General features: G+C 52.3%; 8 protein-coding genes across 8 annotated transcripts; 5 read left to right on the top strand and 3 right to left on the bottom strand.

The window, feature by feature from the left end:
- Positions 1 to 187: 187 nt before the first annotated feature.
- P170DRAFT_470409 (uncharacterized protein) lies at positions 188 to 832 on the top strand (the record flags this gene model as incomplete). The annotated part of the gene is made up of 2 exons (XM_024852754.1): positions 188 to 477; positions 592 to 832. The coding sequence occupies 2 exons, from the start codon at positions 188 to 190 to the stop codon at positions 830 to 832; spliced, it is 531 nt and encodes a 176-aa protein (XP_024710284.1).
- A 21-nt stretch (positions 833 to 853) lies between these two features.
- P170DRAFT_374395 (WD40 repeat and Utp12 domain-containing protein) lies at positions 854 to 3,923 on the bottom strand. Its single transcript, XM_024845286.1, has 2 exons — positions 3,227 to 3,923; positions 854 to 3,150 (listed from the first exon to the last, which is right to left on the bottom strand). Exons 1-2 carry the CDS (start codon positions 3,778 to 3,780, stop codon positions 1,194 to 1,196), a joined length of 2,511 nt encoding a protein of 836 aa, XP_024710283.1. The 5' UTR covers positions 3,781 to 3,923; the 3' UTR covers positions 854 to 1,193.
- Positions 3,924 to 6,544: 2,621 nt separating this feature from the next.
- On the top strand, positions 6,545 to 9,260 carry P170DRAFT_442914 (putative transcription regulator BDF1; the record flags this gene model as incomplete). Its single annotated transcript, XM_024850497.1, has 4 exons — positions 6,545 to 6,642; positions 6,739 to 7,863; positions 7,894 to 8,848; positions 8,913 to 9,260. 4 exons carry the CDS (start codon positions 6,545 to 6,547, stop codon positions 9,258 to 9,260), a joined length of 2,526 nt encoding a protein of 841 aa, XP_024710282.1.
- A 934-nt stretch (positions 9,261 to 10,194) lies between these two features.
- On the top strand, positions 10,195 to 11,622 carry P170DRAFT_505612 (uncharacterized protein; the record flags this gene model as incomplete). The annotated part of the gene is made up of 4 exons (XM_024854304.1): positions 10,195 to 10,338; positions 10,436 to 10,534; positions 10,620 to 11,152; positions 11,243 to 11,622. 4 exons carry the CDS (start codon positions 10,195 to 10,197, stop codon positions 11,532 to 11,534), a joined length of 1,068 nt encoding a protein of 355 aa, XP_024710281.1. The 3' UTR covers positions 11,535 to 11,622.
- Positions 11,623 to 11,730: 108 nt separating this feature from the next.
- On the top strand, positions 11,731 to 12,444 carry P170DRAFT_505611 (uncharacterized protein). Its single transcript, XM_024854303.1, has one exon. It carries the CDS (start codon positions 11,795 to 11,797, stop codon positions 12,320 to 12,322), a length of 528 nt encoding a protein of 175 aa, XP_024710280.1. The 5' UTR covers positions 11,731 to 11,794; the 3' UTR covers positions 12,323 to 12,444.
- Positions 12,445 to 13,098: 654 nt separating this feature from the next.
- On the bottom strand, positions 13,099 to 14,201 carry P170DRAFT_460945 (uncharacterized protein; the record flags this gene model as incomplete). Its single annotated transcript, XM_024851990.1, has 2 exons — positions 14,087 to 14,201; positions 13,099 to 13,973 (listed from the first exon to the last, which is right to left on the bottom strand). Exons 1-2 carry the CDS (start codon positions 14,094 to 14,096, stop codon positions 13,099 to 13,101), a joined length of 885 nt encoding a protein of 294 aa, XP_024710279.1. The 5' UTR covers positions 14,097 to 14,201.
- Positions 14,202 to 14,415: 214 nt separating this feature from the next.
- On the top strand, positions 14,416 to 14,747 carry dph3 (CSL family zinc fnger-containing protein; the record flags this gene model as incomplete). Its single annotated transcript, XM_024852753.1, has 2 exons — positions 14,416 to 14,610; positions 14,688 to 14,747. 2 exons carry the CDS (start codon positions 14,416 to 14,418, stop codon positions 14,745 to 14,747), a joined length of 255 nt encoding a protein of 84 aa, XP_024710278.1.
- A 511-nt stretch (positions 14,748 to 15,258) lies between these two features.
- P170DRAFT_460944 (frataxin family protein) lies at positions 15,259 to 16,389 on the bottom strand. Its single transcript, XM_024851989.1, has 2 exons — positions 15,914 to 16,389; positions 15,259 to 15,782 (listed from the first exon to the last, which is right to left on the bottom strand). The coding sequence occupies exons 1-2, from the start codon at positions 16,259 to 16,261 to the stop codon at positions 15,507 to 15,509; spliced, it is 624 nt and encodes a 207-aa protein (XP_024710277.1). The 5' UTR covers positions 16,262 to 16,389; the 3' UTR covers positions 15,259 to 15,506.
- Positions 16,390 to 16,457: the final 68 nt, after the last annotated feature.

The following is a 16,457-nucleotide window of genomic DNA, read 5'->3' as shown; positions in this document are numbered from 1 at the left end:
CATACGGAGTATTCCCTGAAGCTCAGACATGGTTACTTTTTCTCCCTTCCTTAACTCCTTCCCCAGCCACCATTGATACGCCCATGCTACTCTCTTCCATAAACACAACCCAATCTCTCAACCCTAACCGATAAACAGCCCCATATACATCAAAGCACGAATAACCAATTATTCCACACTATTCAAGATGGTCTCCCTCCACACCCTCCTCACCTCCGCCCTCGCTCTCACAGGCACCACCGCCGCAGCGTCCACTAACTCCACCAACACGCTGAACATCACCGTCATCGGCGCCCACAACAACCAATCCACCCTGGAATGCTGGGCCCTGACCCCTGGCTTCGCGCATTCCACGCAACCCGGCACGGAACAGAACATGCTGCAGGCCATGGGCCCCGCCGCGGGTGGCAGTAATGTCTCGTATATGGTCATCCAGCCGCGGACTGATAATGGGCTGCATAATGCGCCCACTGCGCAGTATGTGATAGTGATATCCATGGCCCCCCTCCCCTCCCCTAAACCCCGCCTCAGTCTTTTGCGCATGGTTCCCTCTGCGTTGGATCCCAAACTAACTCACATGCTACGCGGTAGATGGGTGATTTTCCTCTCAGGGCTCGCGCACATCGCCCTGCCGCATTCCCCCGAGGAGGCGTATATCCGGGGCGGGAAATACGGCGCTATCCTGGCGCTGGACACGCCGGATAGGAGCGACGGGCATTTGACGGATTATCCGTCTGACGAGGAGACGGTGGCGGTGGAAGTGCCGTTGGCGGCGGTCCCGGGGCATCGCGTACTGCATGGGGGTGGGTGTAAGGAGGAGCAGAAGTGGTGAGTGAGTTCATTGGCTTGATTGGTTGGTTGATTAGGATCACTATATAGATAGGTGGATCCGGAGCGGATGCAAGCATGAGTACAGTACAAGTAGGTGCAGAGAGCAGGTAGATTGGTTCGAGCAGGACGACAAGTAAAAAAAGGGAAATGAAAAAAGAGTCCCGGTCTAAATTGGGGAGAAACACCGACAGAGATAGAAAATAAAAACACAAGAATGAATAATGTATTCCTTACTTTTGTAGAAATCCAGATTGACAATGAGAGAAATAAGAGATCAGGAAATGAGGTGATCAAAAAGCCAAAAAAGACACAAGAAACAAAACCAAAGCGGAGAAAGATCAGGGTATAAACATTGCTCTAATCTATGTCCTGGCCTTGTTCTTCCCCTTTCCTCCCAACTTCGCCTTCTTAGACGGCGGTTGTTGAGATAAGGCGGCCCCTTCGTCGTCCGACGCCTCGTCCTCGGTGTCCGCAATGAAGTCCGCCATCGATCCGACGCTCTCGGCATCTTCATCGTCCTCGTCCTCGTCCGGCGACTCCTCGGCGTCCGACGAGCCGGCGGATTCTTCGGCCTCGACATCCAGCACGTCCTCGTTCTCGTCCTCTTCGTCTTCATCCTCCTCGTTGTCGGAATCGTCGATACCCGAGTGCACGCCGTTCACCATCGATTCGTCCTCGTCGAACGTTTGGTCGCGGATCAACTTGGTCCGTGGTGTGGCGTTGTGCTTGTTCTCGGCGTCGCTGTCCTCCTCTTCTTCCTGACCCTCGACGTAGATGATGTTGTCTTCATCTTCGCTGTCCATGTCCTCAGCCCCGCTGCGGATGGATTTTCTCAATCCCAGTTGCGCATCCAGCATGTCAAGCTTGCCCTTGAGCAAGAGCAACGACGGGAGGCTGGAGGAGCGCTGGTCCATGACCTTGAAAAGGGTCGCCATCCGCTTGAGAAGGTCCGTTTTGCCGGCGAGCGCGCCTCCGTGGGCAACACACGTCCATTGCACCCACACCAAGAGGTGTCCGTATCGGCCGGGGCGGGAGGAAATGCGCTCCGCCAGTTTCTGGAGAAGAGTAGCAGCAAGAGACGACTCGAGTCGCTGGATGGTGGTTCGGATAATGGAAACGTCGCCGGTGTGGAAGCATGACTCCAGCATGGAGTTGTCGTTGGTTTTGAGGGACTGCGACAGGACGGTGGATAACGAGACTCCCGTGGGGACTGGCTGAATGGCGGCGCTGGGCTTGCCGGGGACGAGAGACCCGATGCGCACTCCATCCTCCAGCTCGGCTTCGACATCGATCTCGCCCGCAGTGTGGGCCCGCATAAGCTCGCCGAAGGATGGTTCTCCTGTTTCTTCCTCCTCATCTTCCTGGTCCGATCCTTGGGCGTTGTCCATATCAACGTCGCTGTCGGCCCCCTCCTTCTGCTTCTGGGCCACCTTCGTGGATTTCTCGGGCTGTTGAACATCATCGTCTGAATCCTCCTCCTCGCTGTCAGCGACAGAAGCTGCATCCTCTTTCGAGTCTTCCATTTCGATATCGTCCTCCGCAAAGGCTCCCTGTTCCACGCCCGCCTTGGTCTCGTCAACCTGGGTCTCGCGAGCGCTCTTGGCCCCGTTGGTAGTCACCGATCCAAGGATATGGGCAGATTGGGTCTTGGCAATCGTCTTCGTACCGACAAACGCCAGCTCGTCCGTCTCCTCGTTGAGCCACTTGATTCGCTCGAAAACTGGAATGGCACCTCCTTCGGCACAGGCGACAATCAGGTCGGAGCCCTGGAATTGCACCTGGACCACGGAAGCAAGCGCATTCGAGCCTTCGGAACGAACGAGCTTGATGGAGGACTCGGCTCGCTTGGTGGCAAGCTGACGTTTCGCCTTCAAACTGGAGGCCTTGGAGCTCTGCGCCTCGTTGGGCTTCACGAATGGTCTTGTGAAGAGTTCGATGGTGCCATCCTCGGTGACAACGGCCAGGACTTGTTTCTCGAGAGACGCATCAGCATCATCCTTTTCTGCGCCGTTGTACAAGGATAGCGAGGACACTTCGTTGTCGGCGACGAGGTTCATGAGGAGTTTCTGGCTCTGGGGATCATAGATGTTGAGGAACCGGTCGTTATCGGACGCCAGGAATAGTCCTGCGGCTGCGGATTCTGTAGAAGAGGTGAGGATATTCTGGATCGGATTGCGCATGTCCGAGAAGGAAGTGGGAGGCACATCATTTTCCACGTCGACAATGTACGGTTTCTCGGATGCACAGATAACGGGCGGGTTAGAAGGGAGCGGGCGCGAAAGACCGGAGAGCACCGATGATGAGGGCATGGGGATCGTCCTGAAATAAGTATCCTTGTTAGCTAAACGGGCGGGCTGTGCAAACCGGAGGCTTAGACAACCAAGGAGGAACTCACTTCGTGGGTTTCCCAGTACGCAGATCCCATTGTACGAGTTTGTTGTCTCCGCCGATACTCCATCCCTCCTGACCGGGTCGGTTGAAGGTGAACTTGAAATCCTTCACCCCTTTATCGTGTCCGCCTGATAGAGTTCCCACGATCTTGTCCTCCGTCGGGGAGTAAAACCGGATGTCGGAAGCGCTTGTACCAAACGCAACGACTACGTCGCCCTGGTCGAATCCATCAGCGCCACCATTGGCGCCGGAGTGGCGCTTTCTCTTCTTCTTGGGCTGTTCCTTTGGCTTGCTCTGATAATAGCCCCAGTCCAGGGAAGTCACCGTCTCCCGCGGGCCCAGGACGTGCTCACACTGTAACCGGCCGGTATTTGTGTCGTGAATTCGAATGTGGTGGCCCTCCAGACCCTGGATTACCGAAGCGAAAAGCGCCAATTGATAGTCCGACGGCGCAAAGGATGCCCGTAGGATCGAAGACTTATTCCCCGCGTTGGAGCTGCCGGAAACCGCGGCGGAGGAAGTTTTCGTAGCGGGCGGACGAGACGTTCTCTTCCCCATTTTCGACGGATTTCACAGGCGAAATGGGATGAATCGAAAAAGTTTCGTGGCCGAGAAAACAGCGCTCTCGGGTGGAAACAGGAGAAATCTAGTCCGGATTCGACTAGGAGCAACAACAGGTAGGAGCAAGTTGAGCTGCAGTCCGTCGCTGGACTCTTGGGCGGTGTTGAAAAAAAAGTTCTGTAGAAGCCGGCAGATGCGCTTGGCCTGTTTGGGACTAGCCGCTATGAACTTCCGCTCCGGCGTCTTATCTAATTGTCTTGCCTTCTCTTGTACTCCGTAAAGACTTACGGAATAACTACCTACGCAGTTCTCTCTTCTTCCCTACCCTCGAGTACTAGGACGCGGCTTCCCGTCCTCGAGGCCGTTTGTTCTCGGCATCTCCGTTCGAATCCCTCGGGTGCGGACTGGCTCTGATCGGACAACGACACCGCCGTGACCTCGGTATGATCGCCTGCCGACAGCTGAATCTCCAATGATGGGGAGGCTGTTCGACTTGCAGGCATGGTTCTAGAACTTTGTCCATCTGATTCGTCGCCTGTCCTGTTCATATCTCCGAAACATCTTCTCGTTACTTCGTACAACCGCCCTTTTCTTTTCTTTTTTCTTGGCTTTTTCTACGCTGTTTTCTTGTACCTTCATTTTGTGCAAGATAAGGCGCGGGATACCAGCGCCGTTTGTTTTGAAGTCTCTTAGCTATTGTTGATTGTTGATACTCCGGCACTCTACCAGACTTGGAAGAATTTGTTGCCTAACATCACTGCTCTCCTGTACTGCGGTGGCCTAACGGTCCTGGTGACTACGGAGTGCGCATTCCCTCGCGCTGGACTTTTAACGCAGACCCACCGAAGGGGAGGAAATCCGGCTCTCAAACGGTGTGTACATGTTTCATTGCCTTGCAAAGCGAGGAGTCATCAGGGTGGGCGAGACACGTTCGATTTGGCCGTAGTGTTGATATATATAGTTCTCCTGAGACCAACAAACAAGGGATGCAACAGGCGCCACCTGTGGGTTATCCATGATGCTTATTGACTTGTACAACAAGTAGCATTCCACCAAACCCACGGCCCCTGTAATCGCAAACAGACAACTATTAAAACAGACCAAATTAAGCGGAACGACGAGGCTGGAGCCTTCTGTTTACCTGAACAACTATGCGTCGTATAGACTGGGCGGTGGAGCGGTTGCGTCGGTCTCGGCGCTAGTCCTATTGCGCTGCAAGGAGAGGGTTCAGGGCTTGAACCCTGGGGCTTCCGCCGGTCAGCAGATCACTACTTCCGGGATCGGGTGTGTAGCAATCCAACCGGACCAAATGATACCGCCCGGTCTATACCGACCGACCGCAATGAATGCCTAACAAATTGATTTTTTTTTTCCCTTTTTTCTTTTTTTCCTTTGGGTATGTCATATCTGATCTCACCCAAGTGTCACCATCATGAGTACAATCTTGCTGGCGGTGCCGTGCTCTGGTAGACCCACCCGTGGACAGTGGAGATGATTTATTTAATACCTCGATCCAGATTATCTTGTTTTGTTCTATTTTATTTTATTTTATTTTTTTCTATTTTATTCCGTGGTTACAAGGCTGGTGCCAAATGTTGTTGTTGTTACCAACTTACCAAGCTGAAAGGTACAGCTTTTTTTTTTTTTTTTTTTCCCTTTTCCAAAGATGTTCCCGACCAAAGACTTCTGGGACGAAGTATCCGCACCATGGATGCCGCTATCCAATCACCAGGCGGGACTTGTAGAACGCGTCATCGTCGGGCCAATCAGCGGCTGCTAAATGGCCTGAACTAGAACGATTGGGATTAGCGCGGCCGATGGAGTTAGCGGGAGAGGGCGGACGAGCGCGACGCGGCCGTTCGTACTTAAGGATTCTAGCACCCCCTCCGATTTCCTCAGTCTCTGTTTCTGGAGCTGAGCTGAGAGCTGCGCGCCGGTCACGCCTTTTACCCCTTTCCTTACCACTGACCGCCCTTGTCCACACCGACCGTGTCCATTCCCCCTGGACCTTGATTTCACGCGTTTTAGTTCGCGTCGCGCTCTTAAATCCACCCTTCTATCCCGGCCACTACTGCAGCTGCTCTCTTATTTTTATTTTTTATTCCCTGTTTTTTCCCTTTCCATTTTTTTTCTTTTCTAATTAAATCCCCTCTGTTTTTTTTTTTGGGTCCCCCCTTTCAAACCAGGTTGTGTAATTTTCCCGGCCTCAGGCACCCACTCCGGCACGTGTGGGGATTCTCGCAGCTTCCTCACCCGGATCACCTGACCAACCTTTTATCTCTCCACCGCAACTCTTTTTCATTTTCATTTTTTCTCTTTCTCGGAATCTCCCGCTTTCGACCTTTTGCCCGCTGAGTCACCGCCTCGCCGCCCACGTGACCCCGACCTAGGCTCCCGCCTCTTGGCAATATAAATTCCTGCTTCCTGTCGCATTCTCCACTTCCGACCTGCGCTAATTCTCTCTCTTTCCTGTATCTTTCTAACGTCGCGGTGTCGCAGCCCTTCCACTGCCAAGACAACAGCGTTACTGTTGCTTCATCTGTCATCTAATCAGGGACTGTTTCTTTTTGCTGCGCGACGGTTCCCGAAATTCGATTCATTTTAGTCTGTGATAGCGCAGAGATTACTCATTCAGTTTATTTTTTGTTGTCGCTCTTCTAAACCTCTCCGATAACTCAGTCCAGCTGTCACCTGCTCCGTTGCTTGTTAGATCTTTTTGTATTCCGGTCCCCAACGCGGGCGTCATAATTCGCGACCTCAAATGGCGACGCCGCCTCCCGAGGCCCCTTCTGTTATCAAGGAGGAGAAGCCTCAACTGCCGCCGTCGCCAAATGGCGTCTCTGATGGTGGTCCCGCAGGGTATGTGCTTTCTCTCTCTCTCTTTTTTTTTTCACTCTCGGTTTTGTTTGGGTCTTATGATGAGAGGTCACTGACTTGGCTTGTCTCTTATTTCAGTGTGAAAAGTCCCGCTCCCGATGCCAAACCAGACGCGTCAGTGAATGGGACAAGCGAGCCCACGTCACCAAAGCCTGCCGCAGTGAATGGCCATGGCGCAGATCAGAAGACCCCCGCCAACGGTGCCGATGCAGCATCGCCTCCCAAGTCCCCGGCTCGCACCCCTGTTGATGCCTCGCCTCAACAACCCGCATCATCTGAAGCAGCTAAACCTTCGAACATGGATTCTGCTGCGACCGATGAGAACACCAAAGAAACAGTCGGAGACAACCCTACTTCAAGTGGACCGACCGCGCAAGAGCCTACCAACGGCACCGGCGCAGACAAGCCTATCCCCAGTGACCCCCAGCCCGTCCAGGATGCTGCGAAGCCATCGGCAGAAGAACCCTCGTCTGGTACCAGTGGCGAAGGAAAATCGCAGCAGCCGCAAGAATCCCCTTCGGTGAAAACTGAACTTCCTCATCATCCTCCTACCAGTGCCAAACCTGACAGCGCATCGAATGATGCTCCTGCCAGCAATGCGCCGTCTGTACCCCCACTGCAGACTACAGATCAGGAGATGAAAGACGCGCCGGATGCTCCGGTCTCTCCGACGAAGGTGTCGCGGGAGCGCGAGCCAGACCCCGCCGATGAGCCAGCTGCAAAACGTACCAAGATTGGGGGCGAAGGGTCAGCACCGGTGGAATTCAAAGCCCCGGAGCCGCCTACGCCTGCAACCGAAGGCCCTGCGCAAGCAAAGGCGAACGGAGAGACCAGCATGACCAAGGTCCAGCACAAATTTCTCCTGAAAGGCATCCAGACCCTTAAGCGTACGAACGACGCGCGTTTCTACAGGGAGCCTGTTGATCCTATCAAGCTGAACATCCCCCATTACCCCCAGTTCATTAAGAAACCCATGGATCTTGGAACCATCGAGCGCAAGCTGAAGGACAATGAGTACAAGTCAGCGCAGGCGGTTGTTGATGACTTCGCTCTGATGGTCCAAAATGCGTTGACCTTCAACGGTGCTGATCACGTGGTCTCGCAAGAGGGTCAGAGGCTCAAGGCTGCGTTTGATAAGCAACTGGTTAACCTGCCTAAGCCGGACGAGGTGGAGGAGAAGAAGCCCAAAAAGGCCTCTCAAAAGTCCTCTCAAAAGACCTCGGCCGCTCGCAGGGAGCCACGAACAAGTATCGGACACACCCCCACTGCGCGTGCGACTGGCAACTCGCCCCAAGCCACCACCTTTGCCCTTGGACCGGAAGGCCTGCCGCTCATCCGTCGCGATTCTACCACCGTGGACGGACGGCCTAAGCGATCCATCCACCCTCCTAAACGAGATCTTCCTTACTCAACGAAGCCAAAGAAGAAGAAGTATCAGTGGGAGCTTCGGTTCTGCCAGGAGCTGCTGGATGATCTGCATAAGCCTAGGCATTATAACTACGCGCTGCCATTTTACTGGCCCGTGGATCCAGTTGCCTTGAACATCCCGACATACCACAACATCATCAAGAAGCCAATGGATTTGTCGACCGTGCAGTCCAAGCTCAAAACGGGTCAGTATGAGAATTCGAAGGAGTTCGAGGCTGATATGCGCCTAATCTTCAAGAATTGCTTCAAATTCAACATCGTGGGGGATCCTACCTATTTGGCCGGCCAGAAATTCCAGGAAGTTTTCAATGAGAAGTGGGCGCAAAAAGCGCGCTACTTGGAGGCCCACGAGCCGCACCCCGAGCATCACAGCGCTGCTTCTTCCGAGGAGAGCGAAGAGGAAGCCGAGGAAAGCGAGTCCGACAATGAAAAACTAGGCCTGTTGCAGAAGCAGATTGAGGAGATGTCTCGTCAAGTAGAAGCCATCACTCAGAAGAAAAAGAAAACCCCGCCTGGATCGAAGAAGGTCGGGACAACCAAGTCGAAGTCTGCCAGCAAGAAGGAGGGCAAGAAGCCCGCCTCTGCCAACCCAGTCAAGAAGGACAAGAAGAGCAGCAGCTCGAAGATTTCCAAGCCCGAAAAGCCACGCTGGGTCACGTACAATGAGAAACAGGTTATCTCCAATGGCATCAGTAGCCTTCCCGACAAGAAGATGCAAGAGGCTCTCAAGATCATCCAGAGCAACGTTCCGAGTCTCAAGGTATGTCGACGTTCCTTTTATTCCCTTTTTGGCCTGTCCGTCGTCGCTAATCATCATCAAACAGGGAACCCAAGAGACGGAAATTGAACTTGATATTGATGAGTTGCCCAACGATGTTCTTCTGATGCTACTCAAGTTCGTGAAGAAGAACGCGCCGCACGTCATGGAAGAAGAGGAAGCGCCGCCAGCTCCTGCCACCACCAACGCCAACGCTCATGCGGCGCCTCCTAAGCCCAAGAAGAACAAACCTATGAGCAAGTATGAACAGGAAGCTCAGATCAACATGCTGCAGAGCAATTTGTCCCGGTTCGAGGGTGGCGGTGGACGCTCGCCCGATCCGATGCCCTCCGTCGAAGCCAACGAAAGTAGCGATGACTCCGACGACGATTCCGAGGAGAGTGAAGAGGAGTAGAGTCGGGCAGAGTAGTGCTTCGGTGAAGAAAACCGAGAGTCCGCTGTCTTTGCTCCATCAGGCATTCTCCGGCTATCCTCACCGTGACTATTATCTTGTGCTATCATACGAACCACTTGCCTTTGTTCTTGTTTCCCGTTTCCTTTTCGTTTTGCCCTTTCTCTTTTTATTTTAGCGACCCGCTTGGTGTTGGAAGATGGTCTGGTCCTCGCATCAGGCGCAGAAGATCTCTGTACATAGCCTTTTTCTTTTTCTTTTTCTTTTTATCTTCTTCAAGTTCTTAACGTTGCGTCTGGGATCCCCACGTTCCGTTTGGGACTGCGTTTTCGGATCTTCGTGAACCTCCCCACGTCAGCACACAGCATTGATCTTCCTATGACTTGTGCGTGGCTTAGCTGCCTTTCTCCGCCTGTTCTTTCCTATTCGTTTGGCTGCCTGATTCCATCCCCAACCCCCTCTTTCCCCTTGCCTACAAGAAGGCATGGTGTTCAGAATGGGATTCCTTGAGGACGTGATACCTTGGGTTACTTGAAGTTGTTTGAATATGCCGTTGTCTCTCCCAGCAAGGGGAATCATCTGAACCCGCGATGACGAAGCCTTGACTGCTTTTTCTTTACATCGGGGGTAGCGTTAGGCGATTCTCTCGCTGCTGCGAGATCGTATCGACGGTTTCGGTGACGGGGAAGAGGGTTGCGATAGCACCAAGTGCATGTATGATTACGAAAGAAATGTGAAAATGGAAGCGAACAACCGAAGCTTTTGTACTTTTAAACATCCCGATTTTAGTAGACAGACCTAGAATGGAGTACATCTTTTTTATAGTCTTGAGCATCGGAAAGGATCGGCGAGCGACTCGGCGGTGACGCAGCAACCCACGCCGAGCGTTGTTTATCCGCCTCAACCCTCCATCTTCTTCCTTCCCGAGCACTCCAACATGATTCCACCTTGTGACCCGGCCATTCTGGAAAGCAATCCCCAGTTCAAACGACTTCATCAGCATCTAACGACGAAGCTCCTTCATCCGGATGGATCGACCCGCGCCAACGATGCGCAACCAGCCCGAAAAGCAGCTCTCGAAGTGCGTCCACGCCTGGGAAAGAACCGCCCCAATCTACTGGAACCAAACCCATAACTTTTATCAATGATGCATACCTGATAGTGTTCTACTTGAACAGGAGCTGAGGAACTGTCGCATTCGCAATGCGAAGAAGGAGATTAAGAAGCAGACCCTCCGAAGGCTAGCTTTCGATCCCGACAGCGGAGTGCTAGATGAGGTGAGAAGAGCCCATTCGAGTGATATATCAAAGCGAGAAGACATTTCTCGATCATCGCTGATACTATCCACATCTGCAAATACAGGACCGAGACCCCGTCGCCATTGTATCGCTATATCTAGACGCCTCACCCCGCCAACTAGACCTCGAAACCGACCCCGGAGACACAGCAAATGCCCTGACTCTTCTCGCACCCGACATCGACGCCTTCTACTCCAATCTACCGGTGCTCGCCCCACATTTCTCGAAGTCATTATCAAACATCCTCCATAACCTTCGGAAGATCGCGAACACAGGTGACCTCCCGAGCGCGGGACAACCGACGGAGCCGACACGATCGCGGGCCCGTGGTCGTCACGCAGTAACTCGGGTCCCTCTCCTCTCATCACAGCTGGACGAACGAGTTCGCAGACTCCGAGAAATACAGTTATCAGAACTTCCGGCGGCGCGAGCACGCATGGCAGCGACAGCCACGGAGGTTGTGGCGGCGCGAGCGGCGGTGATGGAACGGACCGTGGTGCTGCTGGAGCGCGCGAAACACGGCGCATTGGCGCGAGCCACGAAGGCGAAGGCCGAGCATTTGGCTACGGTGGCGCAGGGCGTGGAAGGAAAACTGAGGTATGTCGAATCTAGGCGACTGGCGGATATTGCCCTGGGATCGTTCCATGATCTAGGAAATAGACTCGGACTGATAACTGACTGGCACAGCGTCATGAAATTGGATATTTCCGCGACGATATACACGCCCGAGACTGTCGTCGCACTGGGCAGATACCGACAACATCTGCAGGATACTCGGGAAAGGCTGGAAGAGCGCCAGGAACATGCTCTAGAGGAGCTCAAGGCCTACGAGGATGTGGATTCTGAGGCTCCTGCAGCCCGAACCCGAAGTAAGGCGCATTTGGGATCAGGACCGATGAGGGAGATTGCGCGACGGTATGGGACGTTGATGGATGAGATCGAGGAGGTGAGGTCGGAGATCCAGAGATTGAGGGGGTAGATGTTTTGATTATATTGTTTCGAGATACCCTTTTTTTTATAGTTCGTTTAGGAATATTTGGGATGATACTTGACCACTCACAGGCCCCAGACAAACAATTCCGAGCAAATGAGCACGGCCCCTTTGCCAACCCACCCTAGAACTACTGCGTTTTCCACTTAAGAGACCTTTGATCTCACAATACTGCTGCAATAGCAAGTCACAATATTCAGTGTCAACGGATCAAGTTCTTACCCCTATGGTCAACGTAAATCCAAGCAATGATCATCTACTCGTCTTTGCCACTATTCGACGTCCTCCTCGAACGAGCCGAAACCGACACACCAGACGGGAACTGGACGAAGGGACTAGCAATGACGATGCTGCAACACTACTTCCCCGTCGCCGACAACTGGAGGACTGTCTACGAGCTCAACTCCAACCACAGAACCGCTGATTTCCGGATTCTTCGTTTGCAACGATTTCGCCTAGACGATCGAAAGATGGTCAACCATACCGTGGCCCTGGCAAAGAAGGACGGAGGGGATTTGGACGCCGCCTTGAAGCAGCTTGAAGATGCCCTTGAGCGGACAAACATAGAGTCCGGGCGGTGCTGGGCAATGCTTTTCCATGGCCTGGACTTCCTGGCCTACGAGTATTATGAGGATCTTCCTGAAAACCAGCGGCTTATTCCAACGGGTCCGCCTTCTCAGCCGTGCAGGAGCAGGTTCGATATGCGGACTGATGGCCTTGCGGTTGAGGAAATGTTGATGCATATGCGTCAGCATGAGGCTCCGAGTCCTCGCTGAATAGTCGTCGCCAAGTTAAAACGGTTCATGGGATGCAGAAGTGGAATGTTGAATTTGGTTGTCAAGTCATCAATTGTGAATTTGTGGTTCTCATCGCAAGTACACACAGGACTAGAAAACTCTCTACTAAAGAATATGGGATATAGACTTTCCGTAAAGAGACATTGAAAGAAATAAACAGTAAAAAGCATGATTGATTGATTCATTCATTCATTCATATTCTCTGATGTAGCCCACTCCATTGCAACAAGTGGCTATACGGGTAGATACGATGCCTGATACCGAAGCTTCCCAGCTCCATAAAGCTTCTAAATGCATGATTTTTATAGAGTCCGAAGTCTCTATACAGGCAGATATGTGTGATTAGCTGATATACATATACACGCCTCACATAAGCTAGATACCTCTAGGCCCAGATCTTATATTAGTTCCTTCTAATTTTGTAGTTGCTCTTTTATGAAATCTACTATACAGGGATTAATCCCAAAGCTAGCTCAAGTCTGGCTATCTATACAGAGACTGAGTTTCCCTCCTACTAACTACAGTAGGTATACCTACCTTGGATCCAACATCCAATTCCTAAAGAAATTAACCCTCCATAGGCTTTCTTCATAAGGTGCGAAGACTCGACTTGGGCAAGTAGGGTAGTCCGGAGGGTTAAATTGGTCAGTCCTCGAATAAAGGCGTTCACGAGAGATAGTCCCAATGTTTTCGATTGATAGGGCGTGCTGGACACGGGTTTTGCCAGGGTGCCAGTGATACCGCAGCTCCAGTCCTCAGTACCTGTCGCGGAGGTTTTTCGCATTGATTTGGTTTTCCAGATTCTCGATTTCTTCGTCCGACACTGGGCCTTGACGGTCCCACCAGCCAGCGGCATCCATGTCCTTGTATCGCTTAACATAGTCAAGCTCCCAACGTCTTCTGCGTATTCTCCATTCTCGTAGCATATCCATGTAATGATCCTTTCCCTGCGTCAGGCGTTTTACGTAGTCTTCCATGACTTCCAGCGTCTTCGTAACAGGGCGTGGAACGTTTGGAGAGATAAGCTGCCATTTCTCGAACCTGATCTCCTTGGTGGCTGCTTTGATTGAGATGAGAATGACGGTTCTAGTGTCACCCGATGACTTTTCGAACCACCAAGTAGCCTCACAACGAAGCTTTGCCAACGATTCCGAAACACCCGTTTCGATAACCATCGACGGCCAGCCGTTGAACTGACCACCCAGAGGCTGGCGGTTAGGGGGGTAAAAACAGCCGTCCGGCTGTTTCCCATGAGTCGTATCGGTGCCTGGTGTCGTGACTGTACGCCCCCAAGCTAGATCATTGTCTGGCACTCCCATTAGAATGCACTGCTGGTCGATATAGTGGACCAAGCCCGATGTGGTAAAATTATGTTGAATAGATGGGACTACTACTTTGATAAGTCCTTTTGTCCCAATCCACGTGAAACGAAACGCGATGTCCGACAGGCAGCTAGGGTCATTGCTCAGCCTGTCAATGACATCTTGGGACAAACCCAAGTTAACCAGCCATTGGTTTCCTTGCCAGTCGTTGTGCTCCAATTGGTCATAGATGGCTTCCACCGCGTTCTGCGACTGTCGAAAGAACCTGGAGCTGGTAGCCTCGTGGCAAGTCACGCATAATGTCGTAACTATCGCTGATCATAGTGAGGTACGGATCCACCAGGGTGGTTGGCTCTGGGAAGGCATCAGTATTGTATGAAAGTGAAGTAGTTATAGTGGTGCTCGAGCTATATTCACATACCATTCACCATTTTTCAAATAGTGAATACTGTAGTGCTATTGTTCCCTGTGGAGAGAAACAGGGGGCCAGATTTGTATGCATTATGTAGTATTCAGAATTCTGTTTAGCGTTCAAGGCTGGATGGTTTCTTCGTCATCTCGACTCTAGGTAGAGGGAGTTCCGGAGTATAAATTGCTTGAGCCCCGGCCAATCCCACCCCCGCAGTCACCTGACCCCGCCCGCCAAAAGTTTTCCGATAAGATCAATCGTTCTTCGACTTCCTGCATACTCCTTTCTATCCACCAAGAATATCCAAAAAATACCAAAAAAAAAAACATCAAATATTCAAAATGGCCGACGACGCCCTTTCCATCTACGACGAGATCGAAATCGAAGATATGACCTTCGATCCTGCCATCCAAATCTACCACTACCCGTGTCCCTGTGGCGACCGATTCGAGATCGCAATCGACGACCTGCGCGACGGTGAGGAGATCGCCGTGTGTCCCAGCTGCAGTCTGATGATTCGTGTGATTTTTGATCCGGTAGGTTAACCCTCCAGCATTTTGTACAAATTGGGTCTAGAAAGTGCTCTTTTCTAATATTTTCTTGACTGTAATAGTCCGATCTCGCCCAGGACGATAAGAACGGGTCGGCTGGCGCAGTGCCGGTGCAGGCTTAATTCAACAGAGACGATACGATACGATTCGATTTCGGGGTTGGACTTTGGTAGGGGCTTGATACACGCAAACGATGTGGCCTCCACTTGAAACTGTCGTTCGCGCAACGCTATCTATCTGGAGGTCAAACGAGAGAAGAACACGCTTCTGATCGCCTGCTGAAGAAACGTCGGCCGCTAGACTGCTTGGCTGTCTGCGAGAGAATATTACCTCCGCCAGGGAAGAGTCGCAGTCGCATTCGCAGCCGAGGATCAAGACGATATTGTCCCGCCGTCGGCAAGCAACCAAGATGGCCGTTACTGAGATACTAGAAACCTATCTTGGGCTGGCTGGCATCTCGCATCGCATGGACTATGAAAGAATGGAGGGCTTGCTTCGGAGGGAATTGGCAGATTGACGATGCTAGTGCTATGTTGGAATTTGAATCTCTTTGGGGATCTGCCAAGGACATTGACTGGTTTACTGCATCGTCTGCAGACTTCAAAAATGAAGATAGACAGTCCACTGCCTAGTATTATTGTAACATTTACTTCTGATGATATCTGCGCATCCAGAAGGACTAAAAAGTCCCTGGTGCCGAAATTTATGAACTTCTCTTGCTCTTTCTCGCAATAAAATTGAACCACAAAGACCCCCATCCTATATCCTACATATTCCACCTTCGAAATCGTTTCCATAAATCCCGATAGATCAAGACACCTCGTCGCATTCCATCGCCTGGCAACCAGTCATCAAAATGCGAATAGACCCTGACTCCCGACTTATGAGTACTCCTCGCTGTAGACATCCTTGGGAATCTTCAGCGTCAACTCGGAGTTCAACAGATCAGTCAGGTTCGACCCGTCGCGCAGGTAAACCCATTGCCCGTTGACAAAAGGTCTCGACTCTTGCTTCTCGTGCATCTGGTCGCCCTCCACCACCCAGTCGTATCGCTTGGGTCCGGAGATCGGCGAGCTCAGCCAGATCTGCTTGTTGGGCGGTTGCTTGTTCAAGACGTAGGTGCCTACTCCGGGGACACCGATGTTGAGGACGCCGGCCTGTATAGAATCATACCTGGGTTAGCTTCTGAAGGATGAAGCGCATTGCATTGAAATGTGCACACAAAGATGAATGAGGAGAAATTCTCTCCCGTCACTCTTCCGAGATCCTTGGTAGAGGAGGTACTCACGCTATATTCCGCCTCCATCTCCGATCCTTCCTCCTGAGTGTTCTCCACCTCCGTCTGGAGCATGTTCAGGTAATGTTCGGCATACTCGTGATACTGACCGTCTGTCAACGGCGATGGCTCCGTGACGTGGGTGGCGGCGCCGGCGACATTGCTCGACTGCGGGTTCGGGGCAGGAGGATCCGCGGAGTCCGGGTAGAGGCCCTTGCGGATCGAAGGGGAGGCGTGGAAGCCTCGACGGAGGGGCGTGGATTGAGGCTGGGGGTGGACAGCTGCGGGAGCTGCGATGCGGCCAACGCGGAGAGATCGGATGGCTGAGGGTCGAAGAGCCCGGGGGACGCGGGAGAGCATGGCGATGGAGATGGAGCGGATGAGCGAAGTGGGATTGTAATTGATGGGAGTTGATTGATTGATTGTTTGGAGTGGATTCGAAGGTCCGGGGGAGAAGAGGAGAAGGGAAGAAGAGGAGTTGCGGAAGGTGATTTAATGAGTGGTGATCATCACATCATAGCTTTCTTTCTCCGTCTCGGCTTTTCTCTTCCTCTCC

Source organism: Aspergillus steynii (assembly GCF_002849105.1).
Source record: "Aspergillus steynii IBT 23096 chromosome Unknown P170scaffold_1, whole genome shotgun sequence".
NCBI lineage: Eukaryota > Fungi > Ascomycota > Eurotiomycetes > Eurotiales > Aspergillaceae > Aspergillus > Aspergillus steynii.
Note: the sequence above shows the minus strand (reverse complement) of the source record. Positions and strands in the feature narration are given on the sequence as shown.

Bases quoted from the DNA above. Each gene is read 5' to 3' on its own strand.
- P170DRAFT_374395 (XM_024845286.1), bottom strand. From the start codon at position 3,780: ATGGGGAAGAGAACGTCTCGTCCGCCCGCTACGAAAACTTCCTCCGCC. The intron at 3,151-3,226 runs GTGAGTTCCTCC...TACTTATTTCAG, and splicing joins CGTACTGGGAAACCCACGAA to GACGATCCCCATGCCCTCAT.
- P170DRAFT_505611 (XM_024854303.1), top strand. From the start codon at position 11,795: ATGATCATCTACTCGTCTTTGCCACTATTCGACGTCCTCCTCGAACGA.
- P170DRAFT_460944 (XM_024851989.1), bottom strand. From the start codon at position 16,261: ATGCTCTCCCGCGTCCCCCGGGCTCTTCGACCCTCAGCCATCCGATCT. The intron at 15,783-15,913 runs GTGAGTACCTCC...GATTCTATACAG, and splicing joins AGATGGAGGCGGAATATAGC to GCCGGCGTCCTCAACATCGG.